General features: G+C 35.1%; 4 protein-coding genes across 6 annotated transcripts in view; 3 read left to right on the top strand and 1 right to left on the bottom strand.

The window, feature by feature from the left end:
• The window catches only part of LOC107635587 (protein CHUP1, chloroplastic), an 11,328-nt gene extending 4,460 nt beyond the window's left edge, over positions 1 to 6,868 (top strand). Inside the window, exons 1-8 of one of the 3 annotated variants that reach the window (XM_016339115.2) lie at positions 3,029 to 3,091; positions 3,502 to 4,216; positions 4,481 to 4,918; positions 5,021 to 5,152; positions 5,412 to 5,593; positions 5,668 to 5,779; positions 6,089 to 6,232; positions 6,311 to 6,868. In XM_016339115.2, coding sequence (XP_016194601.1) covers positions 3,084 to 3,091; positions 3,502 to 4,216; positions 4,481 to 4,918; positions 5,021 to 5,152; positions 5,412 to 5,593; positions 5,668 to 5,779; positions 6,089 to 6,232; positions 6,311 to 6,445 — 1,866 coding nt within the window. In that variant the 5' untranslated portion in view covers positions 3,029 to 3,083 and the 3' untranslated portion in view covers positions 6,446 to 6,868. Of the gene's footprint in view, positions 1 to 3,028; positions 3,092 to 3,501; positions 4,217 to 4,480; positions 4,919 to 5,020; positions 5,153 to 5,411; positions 5,594 to 5,667; positions 5,780 to 6,088; positions 6,233 to 6,310 lie in introns of those variants that run through there. The other 2 variants (XM_016339099.2, XM_016339108.2) reach the window with 2 other exon arrangements.
• Positions 7,440 to 8,661, top strand: LOC107612586. Its single transcript, XM_016314279.1, has 3 exons — positions 7,440 to 7,469; positions 7,599 to 8,558; positions 8,644 to 8,661. The coding sequence occupies exons 1-3, from the start codon at positions 7,440 to 7,442 to the stop codon at positions 8,659 to 8,661; spliced, it is 1,008 nt and encodes a 335-aa protein (XP_016169765.1).
• On the top strand, positions 10,344 to 12,212 carry LOC107635606 (diacylglycerol O-acyltransferase 3, cytosolic). Its single transcript, XM_016339125.2, has 2 exons — positions 10,344 to 10,726; positions 11,211 to 12,212. Exons 1-2 carry the CDS (start codon positions 10,442 to 10,444, stop codon positions 11,961 to 11,963), a joined length of 1,038 nt encoding a protein of 345 aa, XP_016194611.1. The 5' UTR covers positions 10,344 to 10,441; the 3' UTR covers positions 11,964 to 12,212.
• LOC107635615 (SWI/SNF-related matrix-associated actin-dependent regulator of chromatin subfamily A-like protein 1) overlaps positions 14,607 to 16,782 on the bottom strand; it is an 11,046-nt gene continuing 8,870 nt past the window's right edge. The window contains exons 18-23 of the mRNA XM_016339138.2: positions 16,164 to 16,232; positions 15,982 to 16,086; positions 15,738 to 15,863; positions 15,513 to 15,571; positions 15,380 to 15,416; positions 14,607 to 15,178 (exon numbers count right to left, since the gene is read on the bottom strand). Of these exons, the coding sequence (XP_016194624.1) occupies positions 14,993 to 15,178; positions 15,380 to 15,416; positions 15,513 to 15,571; positions 15,738 to 15,863; positions 15,982 to 16,086; positions 16,164 to 16,232 (582 nt within the window). The 3' untranslated portion in view covers positions 14,607 to 14,992. The remainder of the gene's footprint in view (positions 15,179 to 15,379; positions 15,417 to 15,512; positions 15,572 to 15,737; positions 15,864 to 15,981; positions 16,087 to 16,163; positions 16,233 to 16,782) is intronic.

Below are 16,782 nucleotides of genomic sequence, written 5' to 3' on the forward strand. Positions count from 1 at the left end.
CTTAAACATTTTTTTAGAAGAAAGATTAAGATTGAGAGATAAAAACTGTAAAATAGAGAATGAAAGATAAAGATTAAATTAAATCTTTGTATTGTGTGATTATAATGTACAAAATTAAATTATATCTTAATATCATGTTTGATTTAAGATAAATATAAAAATTGAAAAAAAATTACTAAAATGTCTCTATTAATTAAAAAAAAATAAATAGAGGCATAATAAAACACTTAAAGTATTGATGAGAAAACTAAAACCATTGATAAAAAAAAATTAAATTTTTGAGGTATAATAAGACACAAGCCTACAAACAATCAATCATGTACAATTGTACACACAGTAATTATTATAAATTCAAACTGAGCTCGTAAAGTTAAGATTCTAAAATGCTAAATATGACCACAAATCAAATTTGAGACAAAACTATAATTTTTTCTTATGCCATCGAAAAAAAAAAAGAAGAAAAAAGATAGAATCTATAAAGACATATAAAAAAGAAAAGAGAGTTGTGTGCTGACATAACCATCGAATCTCATGGTAACTGCAACTACAATTGCGGCGGCGACAGAAGAAGAAGAAGCTGATGTTAAGAGCGAGGCAACAAGATTACAATGGAAATGTAAATATAAAAAAATATCCATTTAAAAAAAATAAAAACAGAGAAGAGGAAGAAAAGAAGAAGAAAGAGGAGAAGAGTGGTGGAAGAGAACTAAAAATCCTAATTTAAAAGAAGGGATATAATGAAAAATTAAAAAATTGAATGAGAGAATTTTTGGGAAGAAATGTTATTAAACTTTCTATCTTCGTTTTTGAAAATATTAAAAGAACTAAAATTTTGTATTACGAGACTGAAATTTTAATTCTAGTCTTTAGCTACTAAATACAATACTAAATCTTAGTATTAACTATTAAGTCATAGTCTTTCAGTCTCAATTTTAGTTCTTCAAAATAAATGCTATCTAAAAAACACTCTTCACATACAAATCTTTTTGTATGACAATAATGTCAGATAAAATATTAACATACAACAATATTACATAACTAATAAATATTATCATTTTTTATCAACATTTAACTAGTAATAATTTGTACACATATTTATAATAATTTATATACATAAATATTTAATTTATACTTATATTTATTAGAATTTATATACATAAATTAATTTAATTTATTATATTTATCANTACTAAAAACTACTCGTCCTAAAATTTTTTGAATAATATTAGAAGCACCCCCTAGAAATTAAATGATAAGGTATTTTAATTATTTTTGGAGCCGTATAACAAAATCTTTGTTGTCTGTTGATATACATGTCCTTTCTTTTATCACAATAATGCACTGAAGGGCATGTTCATCACTGATGAGTCATCATATATATAGACTAGTCTGCCAAAAAATATGTCAAATTTCTGCTTTAACTCTTTCAACAAATCCTTGAATATCTTAGCTCATTTGCTTTCTTTGTCTTTGATTCCTTTGTATGTGTTTTGCTTGAATTAGTGGTCCATGCTCCATAGAAATGGTAGTTACCCGAGTAAGATAAGGAAAAGAATAGGACACAAACCGACTCCTATAAATTTTGATTATGACATTTAAGGCTTAGGTATATATCCATATCCCTTACTAAACAGATAATCATTTCTAGGCTTATAAGTGACATTCTCTTCCCTTCAGCCCTAATCAAAGCATTCTCTTCCCAATACATATATGAATTTGGTTTTTGCTTTAAGTATTATTATTATTATTATTATTATTATTATTATTATTATTATTAATTTTATAAACTAAAATAATACTTTCCTCTATGATTTAATTTGTATATGTATGTCAAAGTAAGTAAGTAACTAACATATTATGTTAATTTTCTAAATAGCTATTCTAAAATGAGTTGATAAAATAATATTATTAATTAATAAATCAAAATTAAATCGATGAAAACCAATCATCGAGGTTATTTATTATCTATGCTTGTTGTTTAAGCTAAAAATGCTAGACAAAACCTTTGATCAAACTTGTCTTGAAATCAAATATACTTGGTTTAATGGTTACCTGCTTTAGAAAATAATTCACCAAATCAAACAACCGTTTGGAATACAATGTGTTCTGTCCACTGTTGAAACAAGACAACACTTCAAACAAATTTCACCTTAGAAGACACACCTTATTAGTATCTGAAATAATTAAAGTTTAGTATTTGATTTAAGAATAATATACCAACTAATGATAATGATGAAGCTCCAAACTCATGAACACCACACTGGATTGGATACTATATATTATATATTAAGTAATCCAAAGATATTGATTTCACATGGAGAGTAATTGCCAATTTGAGGGCCCAACAACAATTGAAAAATTCTTCCCATTTGCACTAAAAAACAATGGCTTATACTTTTGGGACCCATTTCCACTTCAGTCATTATATTGCAATCATCATCAATAGTTAGGCTGTTACCTGGATTTGCCCTATAGAACTAATTGGACACTCATTTACAACCGCTAATTGCTGTTCAGTGTCCTATATTTCAGGTCACATAGTATAATCAAAATGTTAATTCATTAAAACAATGAAAAATGAAAGGAATAGAAATAATTAATTATGTGCAAGTTGGATTTATTATTGTTATTATTAATATTAGTAGTTGTTTAATTTTTATATAGGTGATTTTTGTGAGTTTTATAAAGAGAAAGAGACAATAATGTTTATTTTTCACACATTGGTAATTTCCTTCATCTTAAAGTTGCATTTACATCCGAATGGAAGGTCTTTTTTTTTAGTTTAAAAAATGTAATAAATTAAAATCTAATAATATAAAGTTATAAACAAGAGAAAAATGGCATAGAAGTGCAACAAACGTGATTAGATTGCAAATATAAATTAAATAAAAATAAATAAATAAATATTGGAGTGGGATCATGTGCTATTGTGCCATGCAGAATAAGACAGAAAGAATGAGTGGAATTTTCTACCTCTTTTTCTAGCAATATCCAACTATGCACTATGGGTCACCGTGTCTGTTCACATTTCTTTTAGGAGTAACAAATTTAAAAATCAGCAAGGTTTCCTCATGTAGAAGAAGATGAACAGGTGAATTATTTATTTATTTTAGTGTCATTTTAATTAAATAATTCTAAGTCAATGCGAAATTGCAATTAAGAGAAAAAGAAAAATAAGAGAAGAAAACAAAGCTCTTCTCCTTTTATTACACAGTGGTACTTTGTATTGTGTGGGTCACTTGAACAAGGTTCAAAGGTTGAAACTTCAAGCCATTCATGGAGACCCCATAACATTACATCCTTTGATTGTCTCATCCTTGTTCGGTTCTATTCACACACGGGTGTCGCATAAAGTTTCTGTCTTTTCTGAATTTTCTAAATTTTTCTCTGCTACAACTCAGTAACCACCCCAACACAAGCACAATCACAAAGGTCATTGCTTTTGTGCTTTTTTCTTCTGTCAACCTTTCAAGTTTGAAACTTTTTGTGTTCCTCTTTCAGACCCAATTTGACTGAAACAGAAATAATGAAGCAGAAAATGCCACCTTCACTTTCACCTTCACCACCACCCCCACCATCACCACCTACAACAGCAAGGAGTTTCTTGTCGAAGCAGCACAATGATAGGTCCCTGCATAGTTCATCACCATCACCAACAACACGTTTGAGGGGTTCTTACAAGGCTAGAGAATCTCCAAAGACACCACCTGAATCTGTTGTTAATGGGGTTGTGCCGGTTGTTTCATCGAAAAGAGCCAAGTCAGTGCCACCAGACATGAAGAACAATTCAAAAGCCAAAAGGGGCGTTGTGTTGAGCAATAAGGCTAAGCCAAATGAAGAGGTTGTGGTTTTAGGGTCTCAGAAAGCAGTTGAGGAAGCTAAGGTTGTTGTTGGTCGTTTTGTGAGGAGCCAGCATGGTAGTGTGGAACAGTTTGCTAGGCCAAGGAGAAGGGTGATTGGGGATTCAGGGTTGAGTAGGAGAATTGAAGATGAAGCTGATGGTGTTGTGAAGAGGAAGGAGAAAGAGTTGCCGGAGAAGCTTGAGTTGAGTGAGAATTTGATCAAGGATTTGAAGTCTGAGGTGGTGGCCTTGAAGGCTGAGTTGGATAGAGTTAAGGGTTTGAATGTGGAGCTTGAATCCAAGAACAAGAAGCTCAGTGAGGATCTTGCTGCTGCTGAAGCTAAGATGGTAGCAGCTGTTGGTACCAGTGGCAAGGTATGAGAAACTTTGATTGGTTTGTTTTGTTTTGATGTGTTTTACCTCAAAAAGCATGGAATGTGTCATAATTCATTGTTACTTTTCTTGTTTTTCTCTTTATGATATAAAGGGTGGTTAATCCATGTGTTATGAGTCATCAATCACTCTCTGAAATAGTTTCTTTATTTCAATGGTTTTAACTTTCAATTCATATATGGTGGAACAAAAATGAGATAATACATGTGTGTTTTTATGAACTTGATTGGTTTTTGCTGAATGAAGAAGGAGGCAATTGGAGAACACCAGAGCCCCAAATTCAAAGACATACAGAAACTCATTGCTGACAAATTGGAAAGGTCTAAAGTGAAAAAAGAAGCCACTCCTGAAGCGATTTTTCGTAAAGCTTCTTCAATACCGTCTCCAACAGCAACAATTCATGTCAATAATGAATCCAAAAGTATAGAGAGAAAGTCTCCACCAAACCAGTGCTTGCCACCACCTCCTCCGCCTCCGCTGCCACCATCAATGCCGTCTCGGCCTTTAGCAAAGTTAGCTAGCGCCCAAAAGGCCCCACCACTTGTTGAATTATTTCACTCCTTAAAGAATCATGATATGAAGAGAGACATAAAAGGGCCTCTGAATCATCCGCAACCGGTAGCTATTAGTGCACACAGTAGCATTGTCGGAGAAATTCAGAACCGTTCAGCTCATCTTTTAGCAGTTAAGTATTGTGTGATTATTACACTTTCTAGTTCCTATTTCTTTTTTCCTTCAAAATTATGTACTGCTTGTTGATGACTAATGAATTACCATACTTTCCAGATAAGGGTAGACATTGAAACAAAAGGGGAGTTCATCAATGACCTTATCAAAAGGGTGGAAGATGCAGCCTACATGGACATTGAAGAAGTCTTAAAATTTGTTGATTGGCTTGATGGTGAACTATCCTCATTGGTACGTTTCTCAGAAAATTATTGATCTGGTGGGCCAATGGCTTTCTTTATGTTACTTCATTAATCATTTTTTAGTTATTATAATTACTATAAAATCATTGTTTTAATAGAATTTCTAAGAATTTCCGAGAGGCTGAGCCTTGGTGCAACAGTTTAGTGTCTTGTGATTTCTGACTTGGAAATCAAGGATTGTAATATTTGAAAATGGATAGAATTTTTCTACTTTGCTTCTTACTGGCTTTGTTTTATGTATTCTACAGGTGGATGAGCGTGCTGTCTTGAAACATTTCAAGTGGCCTGAGAAGAAAGCTGATGCGATGCGAGAGGCTGCAGTTGAGTATCGGGAGCTTAAGCTATTAGAACAGGAGATTTCCTCCTACAAGGATGACCCCGACATTCCATGTGGAGCTGCCTTGAAAAAAATGGCCAGCCTCTTAGACAAGTAAGAGTTATGACAAGATAATAGTATTCTTATTTAAGAATCTTCTTATGCCTTATTTCATCTCATTGTGATAGGTCTGAACTGAGCATACAGAGGTTAATCAAGCTGCGAAATTCTGTCATGCGTTCGTACCAAGCGTACAACATTCCAACCGCTTGGATGCTTGATTCGGGGATAATGAGCAAGGTAGATTTATTTTTAACATATTTTTACTCTCAAGTGAGAACAAAGATTGAAATGGTAAATGGTTTGCTTTAGGGTTATCATTACTCTGGTAGTAGTGGAATAGTTATAGTTAGTGATGATTATCTCAAATAACATGTATTTTCCTTTATCTAGAGATATATCATTTCTTATCTTGGAAGATATTGTTCCTTCAATTGTTAACTTTGTAGATTAGTAACAGTAAAGTGTATTCACAAATTTCACACTCATATAGTAAACTTCAAAGCTGCAATTATAAAACTTGATGAAATAAATACACAATTCATGCAGATAAAGCAGGCTTCCATGACTCTAGCCAAGATGTACATGAAAAGAGTGACAATGGAGCTCAAATCCAACCGGAACACAGACAGAGAATCTAGCCAAGATTCTCTTCTGCTTCAGGGTGTTCATTTTGCATACAGAGCTCATCAGGTAACATTTGACATCTGCACGGGTATCAAACTCTCGAGTTAACTCATACTAAATTTTTTGACATCTTGATTGTTGTAGTTTGCTGGAGGCCTAGACTCGGAAACACTGTGCGCTTTCGAAGAGATAAGGCAACGCGTGCCGGGACACCTTGCAGCAGGGTCTAGAGAACTTTTGGCTGGCATACCAATGGCAATCATCATGAAAAGCCATTGATTTTCTTCTACTATACCCTTTTGGACTCTTGGTTGTCACCACCAAAAGCTGGAATACTAACATTCATTACTATTATTCTTTTTTGTTTTTCCTCCTTATCTATCTCCCTCCAATGGTCCCAAAACAGAAGAGATAACAAAAATGGAGAAACACCACATATTCACATCACAATCATGCATGAGATGAGGTTGATCTTTATGAAGAGGGAATGGCTAATATGCTATCAAAATGGTTACAAACTAGCAGCTTCCAATATCAACATGTCACAATCTAGGAATAGGATATTTTAGTTCAGTGTTATTAAATTTCAACAGTGAATTTGTTTGGTGTATGTACTTGTGTTTATTGCTGTAATAACAACAAATAATTACGAGTAAAAATGTTTACTGTGTGCAGGTTCATATAACTAAATGTTTACTTAGTTTATAGCAGTGATGTTCAATATGTAGTTCTTGTAAAGAACATTTTGAAGCGTTTACTAAGGGGTCTGTAAATAAAAATTAGGGCAAAAAACCCAAATAAACCAAGGAGCATTTGAAATTACCTAAATCCGCCAAATCAAAAATCTTCACCTGTATCCACCAGGACCAATTATTATGTAATTCGAATCAATAAGATTCGAATTATGATATCAAGTAATTCGAATTGATTTCATTCGAATTATGTGCATGCAACGACTTAAAGTAATTCGAATCAATATGATTCGAATTACTATGAAGGTAACAATATAAGGTAATTCGAAACAACTTGTTTCGAAATATGTATGAAGAATTTGAGTCTTATTAATTCGAATTACAAGGTTATTTTGTGTTTCAACATAATTCGAAACAACTTGTTTCGAATTATAAGTTAAGAATTCGAGTTTAGTTAGTTCGAATTACTAGGTTAGTTTGTGATAAATCGAAACAACTTGTTTCGAATTATATATATATAGCACGAACCAGGGCTATATATATATGCTGTGAACTCATGATGCTGTGAACAAAGTGGGGAGATGGCTAGTGAGGAGAGTTTCCTAGTGTTGGTACATTATAGAGGGTCGATTAAGAGAAAAACTCGATCCGGCGTGAAGTTCACTGATAAGGATCCACTATGTATTATCGTGACGCCAACAACCACCTACGATGCTCTTGTTAGCTGTGTGCTGGATAAGCTTGGTCTCGAAGGAGTTAAAAGGGTCAAGAAGTTTTTCTACCGCATTCCAACAGCGGTGCTCCATGACACCGTGAAGTTTGATTGTTCCACAATCGGCAGTAACGAGGACTTGCAGGTTATGTTTCTTTGTCGTAGGCAGTTTCCCGAGGTAAGGACACCGGAGTTGTTGGCTAAGTTGGTTGATGTGGTATCTAGCTCGGGTGGTTCAAACCGGAATGCGAATACTATAGCCGCAGTTGCCGGGTCGAGCTCGAGACCTGCTGTTGCTTCGTCCTCTGCTCCTGTGTATGAGCCACCGATGCAGCCTGTTGCGTCCCCTTCGTTTGCCGTCGATCTGGGCGGGAATGTTGGAGATGAGGTTCGGCATGGGAAACATATTCCCACCGAGGTACATTGTCCCACACCGGCTGGTGTTGGTGATGGTTTGTTTGAGGATCCAGATGACGATGACGTGGAGCCGGATTTGATCGCTGATGAAAGCGGCGATGATGTTGGAACTACTGTTCCGAGAAGGGCTACAGGTGGATCTAGTTCTGGCACACAGCAGTATCCACCCCATTTTTCCTCGTTGGACCTGGATGCCATGCGGCAGGATGAAAATGCTCTGCTGCCCTCAGGATTTGGCGCTAGAGATACCGAGGGGTCTGCTGGTGTGAACGAGTTTCAGGTTGGCCAACAATTTCAGGATAAAGATGAGGCGCTGTTCAATGTGAAGACGTACAGTATCCTTCGAGGGGTCCAGTACAAGGTCGTTGAGTCTGACTATCGGAGGTATGTGGGAAAGTGTTCTGAGTTTGGGAATGGGTGCACATGGCTCATTCGGATGAGTCTCCGACAGCGGAAGGGTATCTGGGAAGTGAAGCGATACAACGGTCCGCATACATGTCTCGCCAGCTCCATCTCCAGCGACCATAGGAGTCTGGACTACCATGTGATATCCACCTTCATTATGCCGATGGTTAGGGCTGATGCTTATCTGAATTTATTATTTTTTAGTAATTATTTTAATCATAAATTTAATTTTTTTAGTTTAATAATTTAAGGGTAAAAAACCCAAATAAGTCAGGCTGAGAAACATATTACCCAAATCAGCCAAAATAAAAATTTTTTCAGCATTCAATCAAAGATCACTTTAATATAATTCGAATAAATATAATTCGAACTACAATTGTAAGTAATTCGAATCAACTAGCTTCGAATTAAGAGCATAGAAATTTGCATGTAATTCGAATCAAGTTCTCTCGAATTACAATAGCATAATTCGAATCAAATCGATTCGAATTAGTAGGGGAAAACGAGTTAAACATAATTCGATATACGTCTATTCGAATTAGTAAGAAAAATAAACCAAACCATAAAAGTCTTTTTCTTATAGTTGCTAACATGGATAGTCCAACGCTATGTCCTGTCCCATATACTGATATACCTTCCATTAGTTTGAATAGTAAAACTTATTTTGAACATAATAATAATAATAATAATAATAATAATAATAATTTTCCTTACCTATTTTCTCTCCGTACACACACTTACGTTTTTGCTCTGCACCACCGCCATGAGAGGGGGTTATGTCCGTGGGGGACATTCCCGGGCACATGAACCTAGACAACCGCATCGAACCGAGCAAGATCAGATGCAGCGACTCATGAAGAAAGTGCGCAAGGAAGGAGAAGGTCAAGTTTTCACAGGAGAAGTAACACTGGTACCTAGGGAAGAAGACTGGATGATAGGAGCAGAGGAGGAACATGAACGGGCAGGTACTGGGCACAAAACTTTCAGTGAGGCAGTGAAAGGAGGGAAGACCCCGGTGGGAGAGATGGAAGATGATGAGTTCTCAGAGTCTGAGGAAAATTCAGAGGATGAGGATGAAGTTATGGAAGTCGCTCCATCACAAGCACTCGGAAACCGAAAAATTGATAAACAGCAAGAGCCAGATATCAGAGTAGAGAAGGTGAATGGGATGTATAATTTTGTCATCAATGAAGCTGGTTTAAAAAAGCTTAGACATCCCTGGTGGGATACTCTTATAGTAAAGCTTTTGGGAAGGAGGATCTCCCTTCCGGTCCTAAGCAGGAGGCTTGAATCCATGTGGAGCAAACAGGGATCCATTGAAGTAATAGATTTGGGGAACGATTACTTTATAGTCAAATTCATCTCGTAAATTTAAAATAGTACTAATAACAAATTAAAAATAAAATCTAAAATCTAATATCTAAAATTAAATTTAAAATTATAATTTGATTTCATTAAAATAATTTATTTGACTTAATTTGATAAAGTCAAACATTTCCCTCTTGAAACGTACCGTTTCCAATGGATGTCTAACTGTAGATACACGTGTACTTTCAAACGGTCACAGGTCATCAAATTTGAACACGTGGATCAATGTATTGCCACTTGTCATCCATAATTAGCTCCCGTACATACGCGCCATAACCAATCCATATGGTGGTTGAAAGCCAAATCGAAATTAACACATGCCAACACTCCAACACAAAAGTGGTTATAGACCATACATATATTAATTATGATAAATTTATAGATGTCTAGTATTTATGATTAAAAAAATTAATTAAATTCTTCTAATTTTATTTCACTACTCTTCTAACAAAATTCTACTATACTACTAATGCTAACCAACGTGTTTATAGTTAAGAAATTTTGAGAAAATTTCAAAAAAAAAAAAAATCGATGCCACGTCACGAAGGGTCAATAATGAATCGCCACCACATCATAAATAGAGAAATCCGTTTCTTCCTAGCAGCGACAAAAAGAGCACCGTCAAAACCTCAGAAGAGAGAAAAGGAGAATTTGGTTCCTAATTAATTCTCACCATCAACGATGGAGGTTTCAGGCGCCGTTCTAAGGAATGTCACGTGCCCTTCCTTTTCTGTGCACGTGAGTTCCCGTCGTCGTGGTGGTGATAGTTGTGTTACAGTGCCGGTGAGGATGAGAAAAAAGGCGGTGGTGCGTTGTTGCTGCGGGTTCAGTGATTCGGGGCATGTGCAGTATTACGGGGACGAGAAGAAGAAGGAGAATGGAACCGCTATGTTGAGCACCAAGAAGAAGCTCAAGATGCTGAAGAAACGTGTCCTTTTCGATGATCTTCAAGGAAACCTGACTTGGGTAATTTAATTATTTTTACATCTTGTTGCTTTATGTTTGGACTGAAATTTAGTTGCATTGGGTTGAAATCAAATTTAACAGGTTTAGAATAATGCATCTGAACATGCGATTCCATTGATTATTTGGTGAATTTAGTTACATCATGGTAAGTGCATGTTATTGTTGCTGGCCTTTAAAATGATTGACAGAGTTTCAAGTTTTATTTAATGTGAAGAAAATTTTATGTCCTAAATTATTCAAGTTGGGATGTTAATGGTTTGAGAGAGGAAGAGTGAAATTGAGAGGAGGAGAAAAATTGGTTCTTTTTCCATTTTGAAAATTTCAAATGAATGAAAACTGAAAAAAAATATTTTGTTGTTAACCTTATATATCCTTAATATATTCCTACTATAATTAATCACCATTGACATTAAATTAATAAAAAAAATAATTTAGGTAACACAATGAAAAATTTAATTATTATTATTTTTTTTTTGTTACGTAGGATGCTGCTATGGTTTTGATGAAGCAGCTAGAGCAAGTAAGGGCAGAGGAGAAGGAATTGAAGAAAAAAAGGAAGCAAGAGAAGAAGGAGGCAAAACTCAAAGCCTCTAAGATGAACACCAATCCTGATTGCGAATCGTCATCGTCATCGTCATCATCTGAATCTGAATCTGAATCAAGTGAGAGTGAATGTGACAATGAGGTGGTTGACATGAAGAAGAACATTAAGGTTGGTGTTGCCGTTGCTGTTGCCGATTCCCCACGAAAGGCGGAAACCATGATCTATACACCTCCCTTGTTGCCCGAGGATGTTAGTGCTAATCATCATCATCATAATGCCGTGGAATTATTCTCTAGAAACAATGACATATCAGTTGGAAGCATTAATGGTGGCCTTAAGAATGAGAATACTGCGGTTATTACCACTGAAGCTATTCCTCAGAAGAGGATTGAGGTATGCATGGGAAACAAGTGCAAGAAATCCGGATCTATTGCATTGTTGCAAGAATTTGAGAGAGTGGTTGGTGCTGAAGGAGGTGCTGCTGCTGCAGTTGTTGGATGCAAGTGCATGGGGAAGTGCAAGAGTGCACCTAATGTGAGGATTCAGAACTCTACTGCAGATAAAATAGCTGAGGGGTTCAATGATTCAGTTAAGGTTCCAGCTAACCCTCTTTGCATTGGGGTTGCATTGGAGGATGTTGAAACCATTGTGGCTAGATTCTTGGGCGAGAATCAGGAAAGTACTAATGAATAATTTGCTGGTATGCTGTTTGGAAAATTGTATATACGTAGTGCCAGAACCTATCAGATTGTTGTTTTATTTTATATAAACATAGACTGCATATTGTTGTGAGATTCGATTTCCTCATTTATTGGAACTTCCAGAGCCTGATTTGTGTCCATTCGAGCTCGACTCAAAGATTTACATGGCCTGCTCAATCTATGAATTCAAATTTGAGGGCCCTGTTTGGCATTAATATTAATATATTAATATTTCTTGTTATTCCTTGTTGGTTGTTATCATTTAGCATTCTGTATTTATTTATTTATTTCGTGATTTGATTTACCATATAGTGTTAAATACAGGAGACGAGTTCCTTATCAGATTTTACATCCATACCATATTTACTAAAGTTTAAATGATGGTATAACGGGTGGAAGTAATTTTTCTTTCTCATATGCCACTGCCGAAAAGTGAAATTTCATGCGATTTTAACATATTTGGAAAATTTCTTTCGAATGCTTTCCTATCATTTGCTTGGTTATGTTCCGAATATTGTATCCATATCCATAGGCTATCTATATATTTCTATTTATCTTGTGTGATATTTTAACATAAAATTGAGCTCTCTAAGGGTAATAGATTGGATCAAATCAGATGGCTAATATCAGTTTCCTCTGAGGTTACACTGATCTATCAATACTATATATTTACTCTCGGTGTTAGCCGAACCAATAAAGCAATCTTTTAGTTTCTTCTATGACCCTTTTCCTCCCAAACAAAAGGTTTCATCCTTTGAACTATTAAAGGAGGATTTTATACTGTCACGTTTATGGTTAACCGGTGCTGCGGTAGTGCGGTACATGAATACCATTGGTAACAAGGAAATTGAGCTTTTTGATATGTGTAACTTAGAAGTTAGAACCATGTTTATTTATCTCATTTTGTGGTTATTGATGTGATAATAAACTAACTGAAAACCATAAGTTAGTATATTAATAAAACTTAGGGAAAAATAAGAAAGATATCACAATGCACATACAATAAAGCTTTGATAGAAAAAATTAGATATATAAAATAGTTATAAAATTTGGGGCTTATATTACAAAATTAGATATTTAAGATAATTCTTAAATTTGGAATGTTACATTATGGGTGTGAACATTATTTGATATAAATAGAACACGAAATCCAAATCTTCATTTCCTGTTGCAATGTTGTGTTTAGCTGGGAAGATGGAGTATGAGTTAACTAAGTAAACCTTGATGAAGGAATAAGCCATGCTTGTCAGTTTTTAATCAATGTTCTTGTTAGAGGCACAACAATTTCGGACGACAAATACAATGTATGCGGAAAAAAAGCTCTTGGTACGACACGTTATACTTTAGAAGGTTTAGTTTGGTTTAGTCCTACATCGAGGGGAGCAAGAACAAAGAGACGAGGGTTCAGTATAAAAGAAAGAATTGAAGGAGAAGCAAATCATACCTTTCTCGGCCTTTTGGCTAAGATCAAGTGTAGTATCTGTTCTTATCAGTTTAATATCTGATATGTGGGCCATTGGCCCACACGATATTAAATTTATTTTTTGAGGGGGATGGGCCACTACAGTAGCTTGCTACTGGGCCCATCGAGCGTCGCCTAGGCCTTACACTATTGCCTGGGCCTGGCGCACCCCACCAAATTAGTTCAAAGATTTCTTAATTCATGAAAAAATAGGCCATTTAATTAAATAATTTATGCCTAGTATTAATTCTCATACTTACCAAACAAAATAAGGGATTTCTCATAATTAGGTAGAATAAATCTCTATCTCGCATCCCACAATTCGAGAAACTGTAGAATACCACAAGAGAGATCTTGGGAGTTGAAGTTCCAGCATTTATACAACCAATGATGCTGAAGGGGTTTCCATGCCCCCGATAAATAGTTATTTTTCGTGTTTTTGGGGCCAAAGCCCCCTGTTCGCCAAAAAAAAAGGATTTCTTAAATATGTGAGAAGTATGAAAATTGTTTAAATTTTCTAAATATGCACCGGGGATGGCGCACTGCATATCTGTCGAATGTTTTTACGCTGCGCTTGCACTTGTACTTATTTTATTTCCCCTATTTTATTTTTTATTTTTAATATTCCTTCCTTAATCCATATATATTAGGATAAAACACAAACAAAACAAATGGAAGCCAATATTATATGGATCATGTTATACGAATGTCTTGGCTTTGCAATGCAACCTAATTCAATTTACTATATGCTTATGTAAATAGAAATGCATTGGTTCGATTTATTAGAGACAGATGTTGACAACCTAAATCAACGCTACCTGCTTCGATTTACTGCGCGTCACAAACCCAAGAATTTGACTCTCAAATTCGATACTAATATACTGATGCTAAGATACAAATCAAAGTCATCTAATTCAATTTACTATGAGATACAACCTATATAAATACAGAATGTTGGTGGTTCATTAAAGTGAGACTTTTAATGGTTAGTAAAGATAATTTTATAGTTCTTGTACACTATAAAAGAACGATTAAGAAAAAAATGTGATAGAGAATAAAATTTACGGATAAATATCCATTGAGTCTCTATTAATTAGAGTTGTTAAAAGTTGACAGATTCTATCTTGGTCACCAATACTTTTTCTTTCTACGAAATATAATGATACATGCATATGGAGTAAAGAAATTTACAAGTCTCATTCATATATGATAATGTACTACACTGTACAGAGCCCCAAACTAAAACGAAACATAGGGGAGCAAAAAGTTAAGAACAAAAAGTGGAAACCTAAAATCTAATGGGTGACTTTACCAACATTTTCTTCCAATACATATTTCACATAACCAAACCATTATCTCCAGCATAAGCAACATAGTTTAGTGTAGTCAGTTCTACTCAAAATCTATTATTTGTTGTACAATGAATTTCAGCTTCAAAAGGCATTTGTGTCATCAAAGGTGTAATTCCCCATGTAAGCACATGTGGTTAATACTACAGGGAAACTTGCCACCGGCCACATATTTGCAAAAATGGAAATCCACTTGGGGTATCTCACATGTCATGACTGACGGGGCCGTTTTGGGTCAGGCTGATGTTCTGATCTATCCACATTATCACATCTTCTGACAAACTGGTCAAGAGTTCTCTGCTTTGAAGGGCTATGCTCAACAGTAGTATGCTTTGCAGGGCTACTCAATGGTTGATTATTTGACACAGCTAAGGTATTCTCATGGCCATCTAACATCTGATTTTTTCAATAACTAAAATTCAGAATGGTTTCTCAGAAACATCAAAATGTACCTCTCAAATACTACTTGAGTATAAATCTTGACAAAATATAAATATAAACCAGAATAGAACCACCAGTTCATTTTACCATATGAAATTAAGCATTATGTTCATTTAGCATTACATATGATAGTTCCAAGATGATGTAGAGATGTACCTGCCCCAAATTATCCAGTTTGGATTGCACCACATCCCTAAGATGTAAAAATTTACAAGATCATCAATGCAAAATAAGTATTAAGTCAACACTATACCAAGCAATGACAGACTGCAGAAATAACAGCACCTACCATATGATGTCATCAACCGTATCATTTGCCAGCAAGTAGTATATATTTACTGAAGAAACCTGTAAACAAGAACTAACTAGTCAAAGAACCATAACAGTGCATGTTGCCTTTGCTACTAAAAAATAAGACATGTGAGTTATTTTCATTGGAGATTATCTGTTTTCTTAATGTTGTCATGCAACTAGTAACAGCTCTCTCCTTTCTACTTCATGAGAGTGAGAATACCTGGCCAATTCGATGAGCACGATCTTCGGCCTGAATTAGGTCACCTGGAGTCCAGGATAGTTCTGCAAAGATAACTGTGCTTGCAGCAGTTAAAGTTAATCCAACTCCTCCAGCTTTAATGGATAACTGTATGATAACATGTCACATCAAATCATTATCTCAAGCAAAAATATTAACCAATACAACAGAAAAAATTCTTATAATGGAAACACATGGAAGAAATGCACAACAGAAAACACCATACCACAGCTGCCTTGATAGAATCCTTTTCCTGGAAATCTGTAACCAATGGTTGCCTTGATGCAGCGGGTGTACCTCCATCAATCCGGATGCAACCCACTTTTTTCCTCTGGAAATTTTTAACAGATTTTGTAAATGTTTATAATTTCCAATATAAGAAAATGAGTAAAATTGAACTGGTCTTACAAGAAGGAACTCATGTATTGCATCTATCATTGGCTGATGATGTGCAAATATAAGAAACTTGCAACCTGCCTACAGTGATCACAACATATTACACGAGATAACCACCAATAGCCCAAATGAAAAAGCAAGATGGAAGCAAGAGAAAAAATTGAGGCAATCAAACTTTCAAATTAAGCATACACAATGATTTGGGACGACTGGAGGATGGATGAAATATAGGAATTAACATATAATCTAGTTTACAATTCATGTACTCAGACCAGCCAACATTGACACCAATAATAATTGTGGCATTCGTATGAAAATGCCATACGCTGACATTTTCACCACACTGTTCTGCCAATTTAATTCATTCAAGTCATCGTCCTACATTAAGGGGCATCGTTTGCAATACAAGCAACATGAAAATTTAACCAACATTGAACATATTTAAAAAAATTGGATGATAGAAAACCATGCAAGTATGCCAATCAAAGGAGATGGGTGAGATACTAGAGAAGCTGAGAATCTAACTTGACTTTCTTATAGTATATACAGCTGCAATCATTAATTCTTAGTATTGACTTTTTATTGCTTTGAAGCGGTGGAGGGGAGCAATACCTCAATGACGGTTCCAAGA

Source organism: Arachis ipaensis, chromosome B01 (assembly GCF_000816755.2).
Source record: "Arachis ipaensis cultivar K30076 chromosome B01, Araip1.1, whole genome shotgun sequence".
Lineage (NCBI taxonomy): Eukaryota > Viridiplantae > Streptophyta > Magnoliopsida > Fabales > Fabaceae > Arachis > Arachis ipaensis.